Below are 25552 nucleotides of genomic sequence, written 5' to 3' on the forward strand. Positions count from 1 at the left end.
GACCGTTACGTGTCGTCCAAGGTTTCTAAATTCGGCCCGCACGAATAGGGACCAGCGGCGAGAGAGACCGTTACGTGTCGTCCAAGGTTTCTAAATTCGGCCCGCACGAATAGGGACCAGCGGCGAGAGAGACCGTTACGTGTCGTCCAAGGTTTCTAAATTCGGCCCGCACGAATAGGGACCAGCGGCGAGAGAGACCGTTACGTGTCGTCCAAGGTTTCTAAATTCGGCCCGCACGAATAGGGACCAGCGGCGAGAGAGACCGTTACGTGTCGTCCAAGGTTTCTAAATTCGGCCCGCACGAATAGGGACCAGCGGCGAGAGAGACCGTTACGTGTCGTCCAAGGTTTCTAAATTCGGCCCGCACGAATAGGGACCAGCGGCGAGAGAGACCGTTACGTGTCGTCCAAGGTTTCTAAATTCGGCCCGCACGAATAGGGACCAGCGGCGAGAGAGACCGTTACGTGTCGTCCAAGGTTTCTAAATTCGGCCCGCACGAATAGGGACCAGCGGCGAGAGAGACCGTTACGTGTCGTCCAAGGTTTCTAAATTCGGCCCGCACGAATAGGGACCAGCGGCGAGAGAGACCGTTACGTGTCGTCCAAGGTTTCTAAATTCGGCCCGCACGAATAGGGACCAGCGGCGAGAGAGACCGTTACGTGTCGTCCAAGGTTTCTAAATTCGGCCCGCACGAATAGGGACCAGCGGCGAGAGAGACCGTTACGTGTCGTCCAAGGTTTCTAAATTCGGCCCGCACGAATAGGGACCAGCGGCGAGAGAGACCGTTACGTGTCGTCCAAGGTTTCTAAATTCGGCCCGCACGAATAGGGACCAGCGGCGAGAGAGACCGTTACGTGTCGTCCAAGGTTTCTAAATTCGGCCCGCACGAATAGGGACCAGCGGCGAGAGAGACCGTTACGTGTCGTCCAAGGTTTCTAAATTCGGCCCGCACGAATAGGGACCAGCGGCGAGAGAGACCGTTACGTGTCGTCCAAGGTTTCTAAATTCGGCCCGCACGAATAGGGACCAGCGGCGAGAGAGACCGTTACGTGTCGTCCAAGGTTTCTAAATTCGGCCCGCACGAATAGGGACCAGCGGCGAGAGAGACCGTTACGTGTCGTCCAAGGTTTCTAAATTCGGCCCGCACGAATAGGGACCAGCGGCGAGAGAGACCGTTACGTGTCGTCCAAGGTTTCTAAATTCGGCCCGCACGAATAGGGACCAGCGGCGAGAGAGACCGTTACGTGTCGTCCAAGGTTTCTAAATTCGGCCCGCACGAATAGGGACCAGCGGCGAGAGAGACCGTTACGTGTCGTCCAAGGTTTCTAAATTCGGCCCGCACGAATAGGGACCAGCGGCGAGAGAGACCGTTACGTGTCGTCCAAGGTTTCTAAATTCGGCCCGCACGAATAGGGACCAGCGGCGAGAGAGACCGTTACGTGTCGTCCAAGGTTTCTAAATTCGGCCCGCACGAATAGGGACCAGCGGCGAGAGAGACCGTTACGTGTCGTCCAAGGTTTCTAAATTCGGCCCGCACGAATAGGGACCAGCGGCGAGAGAGACCGTTACGTGCCGTCCAAGGTTTCTAAATTCGGCCCGCACAAATAGGGACCAGTTGTGATAGAGACTTAGCCACATGCTTAACAACGGTAAGTCTAAACAGAAAGGTCGCTACCAGCATGATTTATACCACTGATTTTTTTTTTATCTGTAGTGTTTTTATTACTGATTTCATATGATTATTTATATCATTATCTTTCCTTTTTTATAATGATGGAGCTTTGAATGCAGATACCAGAGAGCATGAATGAGTAACTTTCTCTTAATGGTCTAGACCTAGTTTTTAAGGCTAACAATAAATTTTTAGGCCTAGTTGTACTTTGCTAATACCACAGGATTACCTGATGATATCCAGAATTCTATTATTATTATTATTATTATTGGCTAAACTACAACCCTAGTTAGAAAATCAAGATGCTATAAGCCCAAGGGCTCCAACAAGGAACAATAGTTCAGTGAGGAAAGAAATAAGGAAATAAATAAACGATATAAGAAGTAATGAACAATTAAAGTAAGATGTTTTAAAAACATTAATAACATTAAAACATATTTTTCTTATATAAATTATAAAAAGACCTATGGTAGCCTGTTCAACATAAAAACATTTGCTGCAAGTTTGAACTTTTGAAGTTCTACTGATTCAGCTATTCTGTATGTTTTCATATAGTTTTTATTCATTAAGTTTAGCTTCGTTTAAATATATTGAATCTAAATCAAGTTAATATTTTATTCAAGACACTAGAATTATTTTATTTATAATAGAATTTTAAATTTTAAGGATATTGACTAGATATTATTGGGAATGTTTTAATATTCATAGTTGAGTGTATCCATTAGATGAATTTAATTACTCAATGGGCTTCCTAATCAGGTAGTTGAATCAGTAGAACTTCAAAAGTTCAAAGTTGCAGCAAATGTTTTTTTATGTTGACCAGGCTGACATTAGTCTTTTTATAGTTTATATATGACATATCTTTTGACGTTGTTAATAGTTTATATGTGGCATATCTATTTTGACGTTGTTACTGTTTTTAGAATGATTAATTATTAATTTGTTCTCATCATTTATTGATTTCCTTATTTCCTTTCCTCACTGAGCTTTTTTTTCCCTATTGGAGCCGATGGGCTTATAGCATCTTGCTTTTCGAACTAGGGTTGTAGCTTGGCTAGTAGTAGTAGTAGTAATAATAATAATAATAATAATAATAATAATAATAATGGTGCTTTTCCAACTAGGGTTGTAGCTTGGATAATAATAATAATAATAATAATAATAATAATAATAATAATAATAATAATAATGGTGCTTTTCGAACTAGGGTTGTAGCTTGGATAATAATAATAATAATAATAATAATAATAATAATAATAATGGCTTTTTAACAATCATGGTTAAACGGCTCATCTTAAAAAAGAAAAACCCTTAAAATGAAAAATTTTCCCTCTTAGCCTATTGTTGTTGTTGTTCTTTCTTCTTCTTCTTCTCCTTCTTCTTCTTCTTCTTCTTTTTGCTCCTTATGGCCCCAAAACTTCTTCGAACTCGGATGTTAATTAATTTTTGCTCATATCCTCGGAAGTTCCCTATTAAAGTTTTGGATGGTCTCATTATCAGGTCTAGGCTCATTAAAACTCTCTCTCTCTCTCTCTCTCTCTCTCTCTCTCTCTCTCTCTCTCTCTCTCTCTCTCTCTCTCTCTCTCTCTCTCTCTCAGTGAACTCATTGTTGGATGGCCGAAAAGGCCCGAGTGGTGGTACGGTATAGTTGTGTTCCTAGGTCATAGAGAGAGAGAGAGAGAGAGAGAGAGAGAGAGAGAGAGAGAGAGAGAGAGAGAGAGAGAAATAATACACTTATGAAATCAATACTACATTAGAATATATACTTACCATTTTTCCCTGTTGGAGCCTTTGGGCTTATAGCATCTTGCTTTCCCAACTAGGGTTGTAGCTTGGCTAGTAATAATAATAATAAGAAGAAGAAGAAGAAGATGAAGAATAAGAAGAAGAAGAAGAAGAAATTAAAATTTGAGGAAATCGAGGAAATTCTCACTCAAATTTTATCCTTAAATGCTATGGTAAGCAGCTCTTCTGGGAGAAGGACAAGCCAAAATCAAACCATTGTTCTCTAGTCTTTGGTAGTGCCATAGCCTCTTTAACAATGGTCTTCTACGGTCTTGGGTTAGTGTTCTCTTGCTTGAGAGTACACTGGAACACACTGTTCTGTCTTATTTCTCTTCCTTTTGTTTTTTAAACTCGATGAAAATTTGCCTTGTCTCACCAATTGCATGTTGTTATTTTTTCCACTTATATTAAGTATAAAACCACGAATAAATGAATAACAAATGAACAAGTAAACAATTAAGGAGAAGAAACCAAAAGGGCTTTTGGTTAATGAGTTCTCTTAATTAGTTCGTTAATTCTTAAATGAGGGACGTGGCTTCTGCTGTTTTCGTGGGTGGAAAAATATGTAGATGTCTTTCATATTTCCGAGTTATTTCATTACGTTATATTTCTTTTTCCAACAACATGAGTGGCTGCAAATTTATATATATATATATATATATATATATATATATATATATATATATATATATATATATATATATATATATATCTATATCTATATATATATACCTGTATATATATGTTTATACAGTATATATGTGTATATATATGTATATATATGTATATGTACATATATATATATGAATATACATATATATATATATATATATATATATATACATACATATAATGTAGACATCTTTCATCTTTATGACTTATCTTATTACATTATACTTCTTTTTCTCACAAAATGAGTGGCTGCAAATTTTATATATATATATATATATATATATATATATATATATATATATATATATATATATATATATATATATATATATATATTTCTTGAGTGGGGATACTTTTTGCATCTGTCATTTGCAAATCTTAAGTTATTAAGTTACTCCCTATTAATGTTAATTCCTTAATTTCCCAAATTTAAATTCTTGAAATCATCTTCTAGACACATTGTGAATAATTTAGGAGAGATGGGGTCTCCCTTTCTAACTCCTTTCTCAATCGGAAATGTGAAGTAATTATTTAGGTCCCCGGATGTCTGGGAATGCTTAGCAGACAAGTGCATTCTGTTTTCCTTTTTTAAAGGTTTAAAGTTTTAAAGGCCGCTCATGAATGGCAGGGGCAAGGGGCAGTGACATTGCCCTATCGAGTAGGACAATGCCTTGGAGACTGACCATATATTCTTATGATCAGCACCCAAGCCCCCTCTCCACCCAAGCTAGGACTAAGGAGGGCCAGGCAATGGCTGCTTATGGCTCAGCAGATAATCCTATAGAGTCCCACAAACCCTCTGTCCTTAGCTCACAAGGATGGTGAAGGTGCAGGGATCAAAGAAATAACGAGTTTGAGTGGGACTCGAACCCCAGTCTGGCGTTCACCAGTCAGGGACAGTACCACATCGGGCACCACAATTTAGTTCACCAGTCAGGGACGTTACCACATCAGCCACCACAACTTAGAATATACTGTGTAAATGCTTACTTCATGAATGTATCTCTAAATTAAGAAAAGGAACAATAAAACTATACCTTTAAGTAGATATCACTTCGTAAATTTTGTCTTTCCATTTTTTTATTTTTTTTTTTTTATTTTCCTTTGATATTGTTTCATTTTCAGGTATCCTACCTACGTATTTGCTTTCTCTGATCCTGTTTCGAAATATCATACTTATGCTGTCGTTCTTTCTGTCTCACAATTCTCTTTGTTGATGATAATCTCTTGATTTACATTGCTTCATTTATGGAAAATATCCTCTGAACTTTTCACTCTTAATGCTCCGTCATTTAGTTCTACCTCTCCCAACACCTATGGCTTTTCTTTTTATTTTAATCTTCTATTTTTTCAAGTTTTCCTCTCAAACTTTCACTCTATCCCCAGTTCCCTACAGTTTTTTTATCCATGCCTATAATTGTCGCAGATATTCTGGGCAAAATAAGCCCCACCCCCTGATGACGTCATAGCCATTCATGTTTTCTCTTGCGTTAATAGCGGTCACAATCACAACGCATCTCCTTAAAGTGATTATGAATTAAGCCCCCTCCCCTGATGACGTCATAGCCAATCATGTTGTCTGCTGCGTTTACAGCAGTCAGAATCACAACACATCCCCTTAAATTGATTATGAATTAAGCCCCTCCCCCTGATGACGTCATAGCCAATCATGTTGTCTGCTGCGTTTACAGTAGTCAGAATCACAACACATCCCCTTAAAGTGATTATGAGTTAAGCCCCTCCCCCTGATGACGTCATAGCCAATCATGTTGTCTTCTGCTTTTACAGCAGTCAGAATCACAACACATCCTCTTAAAGGGGTTATGAATTAAGCCCCTCCCCCTTATGATATAGCCAATCATGTTGTCTCCTGAGTTAATAGCGGTCACTATCACAACGCATCCACTTAAAGTGATTATAAATTAAGCGCCTCCTCATGCTGACGTCATAGCCAATCATGTTGTCTGCTGCGTTTACAGCATTCACAATCACAACACATCCCCTTAAAGTGATTATAAATTAAGCCCCTCCCCCTGATGACGTCATAGCCAATCATGTTGTCTGCTGCATTAACAGCGGTCACAATCACAACACATCCCCATAAAGTGATTATGAATTAATATAACTTGACCTTTTTAAGGGGATGTGTTATGTCTGCTGCTAACATGAGAGACAACGTGATTGGCTATGACGTCATCAAGGGGTTGGGGTTTATTTTGCCCGGAATTTCTGCGTCAGCTATACGCACTCACTTTACTGCCCCAACCAAACTAGTCTCATTAATTACGCTCTTTTCTCAAATGCCTTGCACTGCTCACCATCTGCTCCTTTTTCCCCTCCTACTTCCATACCTGTAGTGACTAGAAAAAAAAAAGCAAACAAGCTTAATTTACCAGTATTTCTGCATTAATTAACCACCTGCAACACAGGAGATGAAAATGGGTCGTCACGAAAAAAAAATATGCATGGAGAGCGCCTTGAATATGAAGAGGAAAATGATGGCATGGAGAGGGATGAATATAAAAGTCTGTGAGGCATTTTGTGTCGTTGCAAATACGTTTTGATTATGTGGGAAAAGCCGATTTGAGGGAAGATAGAATGGGTAGAATTAGAATAAGGTAGATAGGCATGTAAACAAAATTCTCTTATATTTTAAGGATTAAGTGACTAGAGTAGAAAAAGAGAGGAAGGGGGGTAAGCGCTGAGCTTAATAAGAAGATATGTGGATACTCTCCTCTGGGTAAGGGTAGAAGAGACTCCTTAGCCATGGTAAGCAGCTCTTTTAGGAGAAGGACAAGCCAAAATCAAACCATTGTTCTCTAGTCTTTAGTAGTGCCATAGCCTCTTTAACAATGGTCTTCCACTGTCTTGGGTTAGTGTTCTCTTGCTTGGGTCCACACTCGGGCACACTATGCTATCTTATTTCCCTTCCTCTTGTTTTTTAAAGTTTTTGTAGTTTATATATGAAATATTAATTTGAAATTGCTACTGTTTTTAATATATTTTATTTTAATTGTTAATTATTAGTCTTGTAGTTTCCTTCTTTCCTCTCCTCACCGGATGGTTTCCAGTGTTGGGACCCTAGGGCTTATAGCATTTTGCTTTTCCAACTAGGGTTGTAGCTTTGCAAGTAGTAATTATAATATAACAACCCACCCCCTGGCGAAGAGAAATGGGGTCAAACATACAACCTTTGTAGGAGAGATCACTGTATATATATATATATATATATATATAGCTAGATAAATATGTATGTATATATATATGTGTGTGTGTGTGTGTGTTTGTGTGTGCGCGTGCGTGCGTACTTTAATCCCCCTGGCACTTAAAACATAATCCATTTACGATGACAGAAACTCAAGATGAGTGAGGTGACGCTCAACTCTTTGAACAGGAAAAAAAAAATGAATGAAAATAGAATGTAAAATGAATGAATAGAATATCTTCCCTCAAAGGCTACCCTTAGAAATGTCAAGACTAACGAATGAATGAAATAATACTGAGGGGGGAGATGAATGAAGAACAAAAACGGAGGAAAAAAGACATATTTATACAGTCTATTCTTTGACGCCCCGAGCTGAGGCTTGGAGTGGAAAAAAAATGAAAATAGATGGGAAACGAATAAGAGAGAATTTAATTAAGGAGTCCTTATCTCTAGAGAGAGAGAGAGAGAGAGAAAAAAAGTAGCTGAATGAAGCCATGGGGGGGGGGGGGTTTCGTAATTAATGCTTCTGATATAATAGCATAGGGAAAAAGATAAGCGGTGGTTAATACAAGAAGAGGTTTCCATTAAGAATTTCATTAACGTTAACTCTTCGTCCCTTAGGCCTTTTCTCTCTCTCTCTCTCTCTCTCTCTCTCTCTCTCTCTCTCTCTCTCTCTCTCTCTCTCTCTCTCTCTCTCTCTCTCTCTCTCTCTCTCATATTTATATCTATCTATCTACCTATCTATATATATATATATATATATAGAGAGAGAGAGAGAGAGAGAGAGAGAGAGAGAGAGAGAGGGAGAGAGAGAGAGAGAGAGAGAGAGAGAGCAGAATAGGTCCCTAGAGATTGCAAAAGAAGCAGGGGGAAGGGAAGAGAAGACGATGGAACGACGACCTAAGAAAGTTTGCGGGTGTAGACTGGCACAAATAGGCCATAAAGAGACGCAAGTGAGAGAACATTGATGAGGCCTTTGTTCTGCAGTCATTATTTATTAGGGGCTGGTGATGACGATAATATATATATATATATATATATATATATATATATATATATATATATATATATATATATATATATATATTTTATGAGAGAATGTGTTCCAAAGTATCTGGCACTTCGAAGAAGGTTAGAGAAGGGCTAAGGAGGTTAAACAAGATGCTCTGAGAGACTAGAGAACCCCCAAGAAGTGTTGCTGAAGTGTAGCGAAGAGCTGTGAAGCGTTTTCAGAGAATTTAGGAGGTCTTGAGTCAAAGGGGGGAGGGGGGATGTGGACCGGTTTGGTACCTGTTTGTTTCATAATTTCTCTGCGCTCAGAGAGAGAGAGAGAGAGAGAGAGAGAGAGAGAGAGAGAGAGAGTGTGTGTGTGTGTTCTTAGACAGGGTTAGAATATAGATGCAATATAGATGCAATATAGAATATAGATGGAATATTTTAAGGACAGTAACAACATTAAAATAAATATTTCTTATATAAACTATAAAAACTTTAACAAGGCAAGAGGAAGAGAAATAAGATAGAATAGTGTGCCCGAGTGTAACCTCAAGCAAGAGAACTCTAATTTAAGAAAGTGGAAGACCATGGTACAGAGGCTATGGCACAACCCAAGACAAGAGAACAATAGTTTGATTTTGGAGTCCTTCACCTAGAAGAGCTGCTTATATAATGAGCCGTTACAAACTCAGATCTCCCTGGACAATACTATCCTGTTCGTAATACTAGGCAGGCAGTTAATTCTAATAGCCAGGCCTTCTCCATCATGAGGCTCAATACTACACAGTATTCTAGAAGTTTTATTCCAGCTGTGACCAAGTTGTGGAATGATCTTCCTAATCGGGTAGTTGAATCAGTAGAACTTCAAAGTTCAAAGTTGGAGCAAATGTTTTTATGTTGATCAGGCTGACATGAGTCTTTTTATAGTTTATATATGACATATCTGTTTTTGACGTTGTTAATAGTTTACATAAGACATATCTATTTTGACGTTGTTACTGTGTTTAGAATGATTTATTGTTAGTTTGTTCCCATCATTTATTGATTTCCTTATTTCCTTTCCTCACTAGGCTATTTTTCCCTATTGGACCCATGGGCTTATAGCATCTTGCTTTTCCAACTAGGGTTGTAGCTTGGCTAATAATAATAATAATAATAATAATAATAACAACTATAGTCCATTTCTTTTAGCGATGCATATTTGCACCGACTGGCAGCGGTGCCCTTTTACCTCGGAAAAGTTTCCGGATCGCTGATTGATTGGACAAGATAATTCTAACCAATCAGCGATCAGGAAACTTTTCCGAGCTAAAAGGGCACCGCTGCGAGTCGGTGCAAATATGCATCGCTAAAAGAAATGGACTATAGTTGTTATTATTATTATTATTATTATTATTATTATTATTATTACTAGCCAAGCTACAACCCTAGTTGGAAAAGCAAGATGCTTTAAGCCAAAGGTCTCCAATAGGGAAAAATAGCTCGAGGGGATACAATCTTTCTCTGATCCAGGGGCCTGGACTTCACGCAAGTCCCCAGGCATAACTTATGCTGTTTGTCCATGAACGCCTAGACCGTAGGATATCAGTAACTCAGTGCAGGAGTGTTTGGTTTCCTAAATTCGAAGGACCATGGAATGTAAATGTGGTTATGCTTGACAATTCCTTCTCTCAAATTTCATATTAAAGACTAGATCCCTTTCAGTTTACTTTCGTTCACCTCTTCTGTATATGGAGTAACAATAACACGTTTCTTTAGTTTCAACTTATCTTTTTATTTGCATAAATTATTACTGGTAAGAGCATTTGATTAGATACTTTTCTTTTTAGAGAAAGGTGCATTTTAATTTTCATAATCTCATTTTGTTTACTAAAAACATACCATCCCATGCTATATATATATATATATATATATATATATATATATATATATATATATATATATTTATGTATATATATGTATGTATGTATATATGTATTATATATTATATATTATATATATATATATATATATATATATATATATATATATATATATATATGTGTGTGTGTGTGTGTGTGTGTTTGTGTCAGAATTTATCAAGGCTAGTATTACAATATTCTAATTACCTCTCACTGTGTGGTATAATGTCCACTTACATCAAATATTCATTAATCTCATTTATTGATTCCATATATCTGATTATATTGCATTTTATTCTGATATGATGAGCTTACATTCCGTTTCAGAAGATCATACAATATCTTAAAGTTGACTGCCAATTCGAGTGTCTTTTATCTTACTGTTGCTGATACTAAGACGTTACTATAGTCAATTCTTTTTAGTGAGGCAGATTTGCACCGACTCGCAGGGGTGCCCTTTTAGCTCGGAAAAGTGTCCTGATCGCTGATTGCTTGGACAAGATAATTCTAACCAATCAGATAGCAGGAAACTTTTCCGAGCTAAAGGGGCACCGCTGCGAGTCGGTGCAAATGCTCCCTCATTAAAAAAATTGACTATAGTCTCTAGCCAAACTATTTAAAACTGATTTTTAATTGAAATTGCAGATGCTACATAAGAAAACAAAACATCAACTGATTCACCTTACTGACTCCATCACACCACGAGCCTAAAAGTAATCTTTCCTCAACACACAGGATCTACATTTAACTAAACTTTTGTCTCTTAGACCGACTTAACCTATCCTCTAGCTCTCTATTTGCTGATACGAAGACGTTCTTAGTGTTTAGAGTAACTTTAAAACTAATTTTTAATTGAAATTGTAGATGCCACATAAGAAACAAACCAGCAACGCATGAATATAACGAAACGCTAATGCTTAAGGGTATGTGATTTACCATGCATTACTGACTCCATCACACCACGAGCCTAAAAGTAATCTTTTCCTCAACATACAGGGTCTACATCTAACCAAACTTTGTTTCCTAGACCGAATTAACCTAACCTCTCTATTTGCAGCGACGCCCTTGGTCGACATCCTTGGCCTGTCAGGAGAACTGCTGGCCACCATCGTAGCCTCTGTGGCCTTCCTGTGCTGCGCATGCGGAGTGGCGGTGGTCGTCTGCATCTACCGAAGGAACCGACAACTACCACCTCCTCAGGGCCAACCCTCTTACCCCAGTAAGTTATATTTGTTTTTTATTTATTAATAAGCTGGCCTTTGAGCGCAGTGCTTTTAATTTAGTCCAGACTTTGTGGTTTATTTCATCTACCTTTGATGAAGGATAGATGGAGATGGTTTGGACATGCTCTTCACACTCCCCAAGAGAGATTAATTCACCCAACGTTCAGCTGGGCTCTACGAGGCACTAGAAGAGTTGGAAGACCCATTCCTACATGGCTGAGGCCTATGAAGCGCAAAGTAGGAGAATGGAGAAGTATTGAATTGAAAGCTCGAGATAGAGACGACTGGCGAAATCTAACCGAGGCCCTTTGCGTCTATAGGCGTAGGAGGAGATGATGATATAGTAAATGGTATAAGGATGCTATCTGAATCAGTTTGATATTGAAAGTTTCTTATCCGTAAGGGAATTGGAATAGGTAGGCCTAGCTGAAAGACTTCAAGATTCGCAAATCAATTCTTCGTCATCTCTACAAGGAAAGAAAGTGGCTATGGTTAAAGGTAACATCTGAACTTTATAAGGACTTAACAGGTTCATTCTTTTCCACGACGTGTCTTCATATATTCATTTCCTTTTCTTTTATAATATCCTTATATAATAATTTTATAATATGTAACGTAAGACTTGAGAGCCAGCTCAACATATTAACATAAAAATGAAGAGAGTAATTTATAACTTAGTTATAGTTACCTGTAGATGAAAATTTGCATTATGCAGAATGTATTATCAGTCGCTCATTTGATTCATTTCTTTAAAAGCAAGAGATATTGTTGATGGGCACCATAGTGAGTATATGAATATGATATCTGGTGTTCCTCAGGGTAGTGTTCTTGGCCCCTTACTGTTGATGGGCACCATTGTGAGTATAGGAATGTGATATCTGGTGTTCCTCAGGGTAGTGTTCTTGGCCCCTTACTGTTGATGGGCACCATAGTGAGTATAGGAATGGGATATCTGTTGTTCCTCAGGGTAGTGTTCTTGGCCCCTTACTTTTTGTACTACATACATATGACATGTGCTTTGGACTAGAAAACAAGCTCGTTGCATATGCAGATGATGTTACTCTCTTTACATCAATTCCATCTCCTGAATGTAGATTGGGGCTTGCTGAATCCCTTCATAGAGACCTTGCTAAAATTAGTGCATGGTGCTGATTATTGGGTATGAAGTGGAATACTAACACAACTCAAAGTACAGCGTGACTCCAAGTAGGTCAAGGACAGTTGCTCCTCAACATCCGGATCTCAGCATTGATAATGTTTCTTTAACTCTGTATGACTCTTTTAAAATCTTAGGTGTGATTCTCGATAACAAATGTATTGTTGAGATACACATTAGGTCTGTGTCTTCTTCGATTGCACAAAAAGATTGGTTTATTGAGAAAGTCTTAAGATTTTCGGTGATCAATATATATTGAAGAAATTTTTTAATTCTTTCATTCTACCTTGTTTCGAATATTATTCTCTTGTTTGGTCTTCTGGTGCTGATTCTCATCTTAATTAACTGAACAGGAACTTACGGTCGATTAAATTTCTAATTCTTGATCTAGATATTAATATCTGGCACCATTGTTCAATTAGTTCGTTATGCAAGTCACATAAGATTTTTCATAATTCTAACCATCCTTTACATTCAGATCTTCCTGGACAGTACCACCCTCTTCGTAATACTAGGCATGCAGTTAATTCTAATATTCAGGCCTTTTCCATCATGAGACTCAATACTAGACAGTATTCTAGAAGTTTTATTCCGGCTATGTCCAAGTAGTGGAATGATCTTCCTAATTGGGTTGTTGAATCGGTGGAACTTAAAAAGTTCAAACTTGCAGCAAATGTTTTTATATTGAACAAGATGACATAAGTCTGTTTTTATAGTATATAATCATATACATGAAAGATCTGTTTTAATATTTGAACTGTTCTTAAGAATATTTTGTTGTAATTGCTTATAACTTTTCATATAGTTTACTTAGTTCATCATTTCCTTTCTGACTGGGCTATTTTCCCTTGGGCTTATAGGCTTCTGCTTTTCCAACTAAGGTTGTAGCTTAGCTAATAATAATAATAATAGTAATAATAAAGTTCCGTAAAATTTGTTGGAACCAGCTGCTGGTGTCATGTTGATAGAGATAAACTTAAACGTTTTCATGTCCAGAATTAATATTATCTGGTGGATATTCATCATCCCTAGGTATTTCCTATTACTGTAATGTCAGATTTACTTACCCTCAGTTGACCCCTCAATTCTTTTATAGTTAAGAGTCTTCATGAACAGTAAGTTCTGTATAATTCTTCTTCACCTATGGGGTTACTGCACTATCATTGTTCAGTTGCCACTTTCCTCTAGGTAAGGTTAGAAGAGACTCTTTAGCTATGGTAAGCAGCCTTTTTTAGGAGGACAACTCCAAAGTCAAGCCATTGTTCTCTAGTCTTGGGTAGTGCTATAGCCTCTGTACCATAGTCTTCCACTGTGTTAGGTTAGAGTTCTCTTGCTTGAGAGTACACTTGAGCACACCACTCTTTATCTTTTTTCTCTTCTTGTTTTGTTAGAGTTTTTATAGTTTATTTAGGACATATTTTTTTACGTTACTGTTCTTAAAATATTTTTATTTTTCCTTGTTTCCTTTCCTCACCGGGCTATTTTCCCTGTTGGAAGAAGTAAGGTGTTATAGCTACTGCATTTATGATGTATGATTTTATTTACTGATGTGAATATTACTGTATTAGAATTGTAACAACTGGTACTTTATTATAGAGGGAAAATGCTCTGTGCTTTCAGGTCCTCCTTGAAGAAGTAAGCCGTTTTTTCATATTCTAATCAAATAAAATCTTTCTGTATCAGCAATGACTAATATTTCATGTAAATAAATAAAATATATATGTATAGTTGCCGCAGAGATTCCAGGCAAAATAAGCCCCACCCCTTTATGACATCATAGCCAATCATGTTGTTTCCTACGTTAATAGCAGTTACACCACATCCCCTTGAAGTTTTAAATACCGCTCATGAATGGCAGAGGCAAGGGAGGACAATGCCCATATATACATATGATCAACGCCCAAGCCCCCTCTCTACTCAAGCTTGGACCAAAGAGGGCCAGGCAATGGCTGCTGATGACTCAGCAATTAGACCTGTAGGCTCCCTCAAACCTCTCGCACCTAGCTCACAGGGATAGCTAGGTTGCAGTAACCAAAGGAACCAACGAGGTTGAGCAGGAATCGAATCCCAGTCTGGCGGTCACCAGTCAGGAACATCACCACGTAGGTCACCACAACCCTAAAGTGATTATAAGCTAATATATTTTGAAATTTGTAAGGCAGTGTATTGTGACCGCTGCTAACATGGGACAGAACATGATTGGCTATGATAGGGTTGCCAGGTTTTCTAAATGATAAAAGGCGAACTTCTAATCAATCGCAGCTTTAAAAGGCCAACCAATTATTAGAAAAAGGCCAAAAATATAGTATTTAAGGCCAACCTTTTTTCATGTTACAGGCCACCCAATTTCGAAAAAAGGCCAAATTTGGGCTTTTGGGAGCTGAAAAAAGGCCAACCTGGCAACCCTGGCTATGACGTCATCAGGGGGTTGGGCTTATTTCACCAGGAATCTTTGCGGCGACAATATTTCATATGATGAGTCTTACCATACTATTTTCTTTTATTTTTCTCAGTCTAATTTGTGATATGGACCAGCTCTTAATGCACTGAACTCATTTGCAACCTCCATTTTTCAGTGGAGGTGAGTGGCAACTACGGGACCAACGGCACCTTTGGAACAATGTTAGTTGAGAAGCCTCCCCCTTACCCAGGGGCCCCACAACACACCTCTGTCCTTCCTCCAGGTGAGACTCTCCCCCACCCCCGAAATTCCTTAGATGCAAGAATGTTTTACATCAGCCGGTGTGACGGTCTGAACGATCCCCCGGTCTCAGAATTCTCCTTGGTAATCTGCGCATGCGCGAACATTACCGTTTGCCAGAGCATACGAGGTTGGTGTTTTATTTTCCTGCAATGTTAGCGTGCGCAGCTCAACATTACCGCTTGCCAGTACATACGAGCTTGATGTTTTATTTTCATGCGAGCGAAGCGAGCTAATGGCGGAAAAAAACCAATATACAATGTCGAGGAGAATTCTGAGACCGGGGGATCGTTCAGACCGTCACACCGGCATGATGGGAAACATTTGATTCAAGCCTGTCTTTATTATGCATAATAAAGATTCTTGATTTTCATATTGACAGACAGATGAACCGATTCACCTGTCTCTATTATGCATAATAATGATTCTTGATTTTCATATTGACAGAGAGATGAACCGATTAACCTGTCTCTATTATGCATAATAAAGATTCTTGATTTTCATATTGACAGAAAGATGAACTGATTAACCTGTCTTTATTATGCATAGTAAAGATTCTTGACTTTCATATTGACAGAAAGATGAACGTTGGTCCTAAACTGATTAATGTCATTTGTTTGTGAATAATGACAAAATTGGGACAACAATTTTGGTTTATTTTTAGATTATAAAACAATTTTGAATTAGTTTTAATCTGTCAAAATGGGAATTAAGTCTAAAGCCTTCTTTACTTCTAGTTAAATTAATTAGACAAAATTATAGTCTGGATTTAAGATTTTTTTTTATTTTTAGATTATAAAACAATTTTGAATTAGTTTTGATCTGTTAAAATGGGAATTAAGTCTAAAGCCTTCTTTGCTTCTAATTAAATTAGACAAAATTATAGCTTGAATCTAAACTTAATTACTCTAGTTAATTGATGGATATTTTGCTGATTTACAAAAGCAATAACCATAATGTTCACCTTTCAATTGATTTAGAGAGATCCAGGAATATAATTTCTTGTGGGTCAAAGGTCAAAGATGTCTGCCTTATCCTTCAATTTGTCAGAGAAATATATATTATTTATCAAATGAACTTTTAGCTAGATGACTTATCTCTCTATATGACAGAGAAATAGATCTTGTCTTTCACTATAGTGTCTAAAATAGAGCTCATCTATCATTATGATGTCTAAAATAGAGTTTATCAGTCATTATGATATCTAAAATAGAATTTATCTGTCATCTTGATGTCTAAAATACAGTTTATCTATCATTATGATGTATACAATATAGTTTTCCTATCATTATGATATCTAAAATACAGTTTATATGTCATTATGATGTCTAAAATAGAATTTATCTATCGTTATGATGTCTAAAATACTGTTTATCTGTCTTTATGACGTCTAAAATAGAATTTATCTGTCGTTATGATGTCTAAAATAATATTTATCCATCATTATGTCTATAATAGAGTTTATCTATCATTATGATGTCTAAAGTAGAGTTTATATATAATTATGATGTCTAAAATGAAGTTTATCTATCATCATGATGTCTAAAATACAGTTTAGCTATCATTATGATGTCTAAAGTAGAGATTATTAATTTTGTTATCATGTTGTCAGCAAAAAAAAAAAAAATTATCTATCAGTATAAAGTCAGATAAATAGACCTTAGAGAAAGGTTATCTGTCAGTATAGTCAGATGAATAGAGCTTATCTGCCATTATGAGGTCAGAGCAATAGACCCTGTCTATTATAAGGCTTTCTTAAAAATAGATTGTTTGCAGCAATGTCACCTCAGAAAACTAATGAATTAATAAGATATGTATAATGCCTTTAATGCTTTGCTAAGTTTCTTGTAGTTAATTGCAGATTAAATTCAAGATATATTCTTTTGCTGTAAAATGTAATATTCTTGAATTATCATAATTAATTCAAGAATATTACAGCAAAATAATTGGTCATATTGGTCAAACCCAGCCACTGAGGGAGGGGGGGGGGGGGGTAAGCCAGCCTCAATTTGGTGCTGGTCCCAAGCCCGGTTAAATGGGGAGAGTTGGCGGCAGGGGAGGCATCCGGCCATGAAAAATTAGCCAAAACCAATATGGTAAAATTACAGTCGCCTGTATTTTACTGAAATAAGGATGAGAAGAATATGTTTTTATGAAATTCTCTGTAAAAATATACTGTTCTCATCCTTATTTCAGTAAAATACAGGCGACCGTAATTTTACCATATTGATTATGGCTAATTTTTCTCTAGCCTCAGCTTGGTGCCGGTCCCAAGCCCGGGTAAATGGGGAGAGTTGGCGGCAGGAAAGGCATCCGGCCGTGAAAAATTAGCCACAACCAATATGACCAATTCTTTTGCTGTAAAATTTAATATTCTTGAATTAATTATAATAAGGCAGACTGGCATATACTTCTTGTCATTCTTTACTACAATCTACATGATAAAAAGACTATAAGATCCTTAACACTAACCTGCATAATTAAATTTTCCTAGTTTTTAGATGACATAAAGATAAATTGTTAATTTAGAATGAGGAAATCAATTAGGGATGTTGATTGCATTATTGCTAGGCATTGTGCTAAAATATATTTTCTTTGGTTTCTTTGTCAAGATGGTATTTTAACTCGAAAATATTTATATCTTTTATTATGACTTTTTATTTGCTTGCATATAGCTTTACACCTCAGATGGTAGAATTAGAATAGATCTTGCATCCTTACATTTTAATTCTTTTACTATTCGTAAATGTGCAGTAAAACTAACATTTAACAAATGTATATTAACCTCTAGATAGGTAAACCAAGATAAAAATTTGCATTGGAGTGAGCATGCCATATAAATATATATATAAAAAATGTCCATATTTTCAAAGAACATGAAAGACCTTCCATTAACGCTATCGTTCACTCATAAGTAGTTAAATAAAAGAATGATCCTTTGGTTAGTAAGCCAGGTTATGGAATACTCTGAAACGCTTTCCTTTGCCTCAGTTACTCATATAAAGATAAGTCAAACAATGGCCATGTTTTAGAAGTCCCTGGAAGGGCTTTTTGTAACCATAAGAATTCAGATTTTGATACATAAACAATCAGCTGTGGTTAGCAAGCCAAGAATTATAATGATCTTGTAGGTCTTCTATCATCTTAGTCAGTCATGAATATGTAGAAGAATGGCCTGTAGTGAGAAAGCCACGTTTTTAAAGCACTCTAGAGGATCACTTTGAATAACCGAGGGTCAGTAAGCCAGGTTTTAGAAGAGCCTGGAAGGTCTTCCATTATCGAATGCTCTCACTATTAGAAAGATTATGGAATGGCCCCTGTTCAGTGAGATGAGTTTTTAAAGAGCCTGGAAGGTCTTCCATTATCAAACACTCTCACTATTAGAAAGATTATGGAATGGCTCCTGTTCAGTTAGATGGGTTTTTAAAGAGCCTGGAAGGTCTTCCATTATCAAACGCTCTCACTATTAGAAAGATTATGGAATGGCTCCTGTTCAGTTAGATGGGTTTTTAAAGAGCCTGGAAGGTCTTCCATTATCAAACGCTCTCACTATTAGAAAGATTATGGAATGGCTCCTGTTCAGTTAGATGGGTTTTTAAAGAGCCTGGAAGGTCTTCCATTATCAAACTCTCACTATTAGAAAGATTATGGAATGGCTCCTGTTTAGTGAGAGGGGTTTTTAAAGAGCCTGGAAGGTCTTCCAATGCATTAGTTACTCAATTAGGAATAGTCAGATAGAAGGATGACCTTTATGTAGTAAGTGAGCATTTAGAAGAATCCGAATAGTCTTCTATTTCCCCAGTCACTTATAAACAGGTTAATAGAAGAATGGCCATATGATTCGTTTGTCGTGTTTAGTAGCCCAGGTCTTCTGTTGCCTCAGTTACTCATAAGTAGATAGACAGAAAATTAACCTTTGGTTGATAAAATGAATTCTAGAAGAGCCTGGAAGTCTTTCAGTTGCTTCAGCACTCAGGGGTAGATAGAAAGAAGAATGGCCTGTTGGTAGAAGGTTTTAGATGAGCTTGTAAGATGTTCTTTGGCCTCAGTCACCCATTAATAGATTGATAGAATTGGCCTGTGGTTATTAAGCCAAGTTTTAGAAGTTGGAGGTCTTGCTTTGCCTTAGTCACCCATAAACAGATGTATAGGATAAGTGCCTTGGTTTTTTAGCCAGGTTTCGGAAGAGCTTGTAAGGTTATTCATAAGTAGATAGATAGAAAATTGATTATGTGGATAGTAAGCCAGATTTTAAAAGAGCCCTGGAGGTCTTCTATCAACTCAGGCACTCATGAATAGATTGGCTGAAGAATGGCCTCCAGTTAAAAATCAAGTTTTAGAAGGACTTGGAAGGTCCTCCAATGCCTCACTCACTCATGATCAGATAGATGAAAGACTGGACTCTGGTTAGTAAGCCAGGTTTTATACAAGCTTGGAAGATCTTCTGTACCCTTAGTCACTCACATGTAGATAGATAGAAGACTGGCCTCTTGTTAGTAAGCCAGGTTTTAAAAGAGCCTAGAAGGTTTTATCATTGCTTCAATCACTCACTCAGCACTTTTTTCCTTTAGAGTGAATTGTTCGCTTGTGCACTGATCACCTTCCTCCCCCCAGGTAACAACAACCCGGGTCAGTTGTCTTTCCCCGGGTATACTGTGGGCTGCAGCGCCCGCTATATTTACCCCTTACCTTAGAAGTGTTTAAGCTCACCTCATTCATCACAACGATCTCTAAAATACTACTACTACTACTACTACTACTACCACTACTACTACCACTACTACTACTACCACCACCATCATCTTCATCAAGAAGTGTGTGGGCATAAAAGCGCCATCAACAACCTTGCCCCTCTTCTCCTTCCTCAGGTATGAGTCAGGGAAGTCTCTGGGCCGTAATTTTCAAACCGTTCTCACTCCGAGTGCGGTATTTTACTCAATGTGTTCTGACGATATTGTGCATATATTCTCATATCCTACTTCACCTTTCTCTCAGTGAGCCTCGTCCATAAATACCTCTCTTTTATTCTTTGTTGATCTTTTGTCTTGTGGATTTAGTATAGTGATAAGCATATGCAGAATGGGAACAAAATCATTGAGTAAAATAACGTACTTTGAGTGAGGAGGGCTCGCTCTACGGCCCCAAAGCCTCTCAGGCTCTCTTCCCTTGTCACTCTCCCACTGCCTCCCTGTCATTCCCTCCCCCAAATCTTTCTCTCCTCCTCTGTCATGTCCTTCAACTCCAAGAAGCTTGAGCATCATCCATGTGTCGAGAACTTGAACACTGATCTCCTTCTTTTGCTTTTATTCGATAGGTTCGAGCCCGGGAAACCTGGTCCGCCCTGCGTTCGGGGTGGGGTGCAGTACGCTACGACCGCTCACAGATCTCTTCTTCCCGTGTCTGTAAGAGCCTCAGGCTCTGAGAGCGATGTGTCCTCGACGCAGAAGGAAGAGTGGTTTGTATAGGTAAGATCATGAAAGAAAAAGCGTAATACTTTACAGTAGTTTTCCTTTGTATAGTGATAAATGTTAGGAAACTGCTGACATGGAAATGCTTGTAGGCAGAGCGCGTTGAAGATTCCGGCTGCACCCACTATGCAGTCTCCACAAAAGAACTCGGTTATTGACAACCTTAACCCATTTCAGGTGCGGCCATACATAGCGTACGAATCTCCCCAGACGCAGGGTGAGTCCCACAAACGTCTGCAAGTCGCCCCCCAGGCAGACGAGAAAACTTTGTCTCACTTCAGTCTTCACTGTTTCCTGCTAAAATGTTTCACATTCATCACTTTTCTGCATTCTTTCCTGATTGTATTATAGTAATGTAAGAGAACTGTTTGCAATGTTGGACGTCTGAATGTTTGATAATCCATAACTTGAGGGTCTAATAAGTAACTGGAACATTATTTCATTGTTAAAATAGATTATATTTTTCTTGTGGAACTTGATTTGTAATATCATAGTTTACTACATAATTATATTTCACATTTGTTACTGATGTAGTCAGAGTTTAGGTTGCCAAGAAGAATATTCAGAGTTATGAAGAAAAGTAATCTCCTGTTCAGAATTAATTGAAGATATCTGAATACATTGTTAAATTGTAGCTGTTTCCTACTGAGTTTTTGTTTAATGTTGTCCAAAAATATCATTGAATAACTTCCTTTTCGTCTTTTATAATTATGTACTGGGAATTTATTGTTTTTAGTAGATACTGTACTTCATTCTATGCTAATCAACATGTGTAACAAGACGAAATTATAACTTACAGTAATTTGATTTGTATTTGTAAGGTTAACTCTTTCGTACTTTTCTTTTTATTCCAATTATTGTTACGTCTCATATTTTACCGAGTTTATTAGCCCAAAGTGTGTTCAATCTTTTGAATGTAAGATGTTGCCAAACGGATGTCTACAAATTTCAAATGAGACGCGACACTTGTGTCAGCACATTATTGAAGACTTTCCAAATGAGAAGATTATATTTCTGTCTTTAGTGGCCTTTGAATTGAAAGGAAAATGTTTCAGTTGTTCTCATAGCAGTGTAGATATAATTTTTTGTATCACAAGCAATTGATATTTATATATAAGTCTAGATTTACATGCGTACGTATATAGATGTAACTTCACACACTTGTATACGTTTGTCTGTAGATTTGATTTTTTTAACTGAATTGTATCAGTGATGTTCTTTCTTATATCCCCAAATCCGTCACTTTCTACCCTAATTAGTCCCCCAGCATTGTCCCACATAATCACCAATCATAGGAAGATGATTACAATGCTTTAAAAGGCTGTAGAAATCGTGGAAATTTAAGAATTACATTACACGATACAAAATTGTGAAACCCAGGGAAGCTTGTATCTTCATGTTCTCATGAAATCTTTGTTTTTGTATGTTTTTCATTGACATGAATATTAAAAAATATGCTTATAGAATAAATTGATATGCTCTCAGAGAGATTAAGATTTATCCGGAAATTATAATCATAGTTACATTTATGAAGTGCTCATATATGTTAATTGACTTTTATTGTATGGATAAGAAATAGGAAAGTTGAAGGGATTCAGGATGTATTTGGGAAAAAAAAGTCATATCTAAAAATGTACAAATGATATTCAGTAAGTCACTGGGTACACTTGATGTAGATGGTTATATGGGAAATAAGAATATTGGTAAGATGATTGTTGGTTTAAGCTTACAAAATTTCACATTTCATGGAAGAAATAGGCAAATGTTTTCCAACCATCAGTCAATATCTGTAAATTCTTGTATTCCTTTTGCTTTAGAATTCCCAAGTTTGAGTTTCTTAGGGAAATGAGTTTAAACTGAATTGCAACTGGATATTAATATATCTTTTGTTTATACAGAACAATGTCCCGTAATTATACCGTAACTTATGTACTAAATTATGTACTAAAAGGACTGAAGAAAATGTAACGACCATATCATAGAAGCATATCAAAGTGGAGTAATACCTATGGATTATATTGATACATAAATTCCTTATCATCGAGTACTGGTGCATGATGTATATAGGAGTAATGAGTGTTTGAAAGATTTCTTTATCTACTTGAAAGCATGTGGCAGTAAACATGAATATCTGTATTGCGAAGAGTGTAAAGTAATAATGAAGAAACTGTTTTATGCCTTTTTTAGTGTTCTTGCAAACTTTATTGCTAAAATGGGTGGTGATGAAATGCTTTAAAAAAAGCTGTTGTATATTTTTTATTGAAATAGAACCGTGATTATGTGGAGTTGATTTGAAGTATTCAGGCTCACTATATGAATACTTTAGGCCATATCACTATTTAGACAAATGAAATCGTAAACTAAATTCTTTATTCAGAAAGTGTTTTTAAAAATGCTCTTAATTTTGTTTGTCAGATAATTGTGACCTTATTCCATCCCACTTCAGCAAAACCAGGTTTTATTCCAACTTTCCTACACAATTACAATTAAATTATGTACTGTATGTACTGCTAAATGCTAACCTTTGTATGGCAAAGTAAAATGATGAATTATTACCTATTTTAAAATCTAAATTTAAGCAAATGTATGAAATCGTCTATACAAAAGATGATTTTGTTCATGTCTTTCTCCATTCTTTCACTTTATAAATGCTGTACTTTTCTCTGATTCAAGAAAATCATATCTTTTAGCCAGAATCTCCGGATGGTCCATTCCACCTGGCAGACTGACTATTAGAAAAGTCTAGATATCTATGAATCCATTTTGATCCTAATGAGCCCAATACTTTGACTTCCAAATTTAAAAGGTTGTTTTATATTTAGAAAAAAAGGTAGTGCTCATGTTATTTATGAATTGTACTAAAGCAGGATAGAGTTTATTATTTTTGATGAGTAATAAGTGAGTAGGTGTACATTTTGATGAGTAATAAGTGAGTAGGTGTACATTATAGTAAGAGTGATTCATGATTCCTCACCAGTCAAAAACTGGCGAGGAGGATTTTGTAAACGTGAGGAAGGTCTGATCTCTACATTCATTTCCTCTTCTATAGGTACACTTTATTATGGATTTACATGTGTGAAGGGTACTGGATAGACCAGTCGTGGAAATCCGCATTTTTCCTTTCGGACGGAGCATTGTAGTCTCCGCTTTAACTTGTCGTCATAGGTTCCCCGGGGCGTATCTCATTTCAAGTCCCAACTATTGTAGAAACGTAAACTTAATAAAAAAATCAGATGAGCTGTATGAATGACCCGAGATGTCGTTAAGACTGAGTCTCTATATATACTAAAAAAAATGTTTATGTTTATTTCTTGATTGATGTTCCATTTTTGAGTCACTTGGAGGTGATGTTCGTGTGAGTAAAATTTTTTGCATATTGAGTGCAATTAGCCATTAAGGTGCTCTAAAGGAGGAAGTATATATTGTAATTTAGACCTACGCATTCCAGAATTAGTGACGAGTATCTTCACAAGTAAATATTGGTGTTTTTGCAGTTATTACTGGATGATTATGTAAAAAAACATCACTTTCATCCTGGGATTTGATAAAAGGAGATGAGAGTTTTAAGGAGTACTGCTGTCAGGGGGGTCTAAAGCCTCACTTTTGGCAAATAGCCCTTTTTTTGGCACTGTAAGCTTCCAAAAAGTATTTAATTTCCTATCTGGGAGCTTCTTGGTGAAAGAGCTTATTGCAAAATGGTTGTGTATGAGGAATTTTTTTTACATTATTGGTTTTAAGAAGTTCGAACTTTTATTATTAATCTTTAACCTCACTTTTGGCAAATAGCAATTTTTGGAAGGCTTCCAAAATGTATTTAATTTCCTATCTAAAGGAGCTTATTGCAAAATAGTTGATGTGTACGAGGCAATTTTTTACATTATTGTTGGTTTTAAGAAGTTCGAACTAATCTTTTACATTTTTGCTTCAAGGTTGGACCTCTCTGACGGCGAACCCTTCGATCACGATTCTCTGGAACAATGTTTTCTTTTACAGTGATACCTCGGTACTCGACCATAATCCGTTCGAGATCCGTGTTCGACCTCCGATTTGTTCGAGTACCGAATTTTTTTTCCCCATAAGAAATAATGGTATATATTCTATTCCGTTCCCAAGCACTCGAACAGGCCCAAAATATTAATAAAACGTGTACCTAAACAACAATAATTATCTAAATGTGTATGAAATTGGTCAGAAAATCCTATAAAACAATTTTAAACCATTTACTGTACTAAAATAAAACAATTTTAAACCATTTTCTGTACTGTAGTGAACATACCTTTGAGCAGCGGTTCGATGGCATACAGGGATGGATGTGGAGAGGATGGAAGGGGGAGGTTACTGCTTGGAAGGAGAGTCCCCTTCCATGATGTGGCGGGGTAGTTCTCCTTCAGGAGTTGTTTCTCTCTCCAATGAAAGGGTGGGCAGATCTATTTCAGGGGTTTCTTCTCTTCTTTGTCTCTTCTTTGGAGGAGAAACAGGCTTTGATGTAGCAGCTTTCTTTTCTTTTGTGAAAAACTGGTCTATTGTTAATTGTTTCTTCCTCCTCTGCAGTATAGCTGCCTCCCCATGCCTAGTAACACGATGAATACCTGTTCTATTACGAAACTTTTCAAACCAACCCCTGCTCGCTTTAAATGTAAATGAATCACTTTCACTGGTACTCGGACTTTTCTTCACTAATTCTTCATAGATATGCAACGCTTTTTCACAAATGAACGCTTCACTAACACTTTCCCCGGCCAACTGTTTTTCTTTAATAAATATTAAAAGCAA

At 37.1% G+C, this 25552-nt stretch overlaps 1 protein-coding gene across 1 annotated transcript in view; it reads left to right on the forward strand.

The window, feature by feature from the left end:
- Positions 1-22333, forward strand: part of loaf (lost and found) — a 148784-nt gene extending 126451 nt beyond the window's left edge. The window contains exons 5-8 of the mRNA XM_068390516.1: positions 11289-11450; positions 15187-15294; positions 20626-20776; positions 20957-22333. Of these exons, the coding sequence (XP_068246617.1) occupies positions 11289-11450; positions 15187-15294; positions 20626-20717 (362 nt within the window). The 3' untranslated portion in view covers positions 20718-20776; positions 20957-22333. The remainder of the gene's footprint in view (positions 1-11288; positions 11451-15186; positions 15295-20625; positions 20777-20956) is intronic.
- Positions 22334-25552: the final 3219 nt, after the last annotated feature.

The sequence above is a fragment of the Palaemon carinicauda genome, chromosome 17, assembly GCF_036898095.1.
Source record: "Palaemon carinicauda isolate YSFRI2023 chromosome 17, ASM3689809v2, whole genome shotgun sequence".
In the NCBI taxonomy this organism is placed as follows: domain Eukaryota; kingdom Metazoa; phylum Arthropoda; class Malacostraca; order Decapoda; family Palaemonidae; genus Palaemon; species Palaemon carinicauda.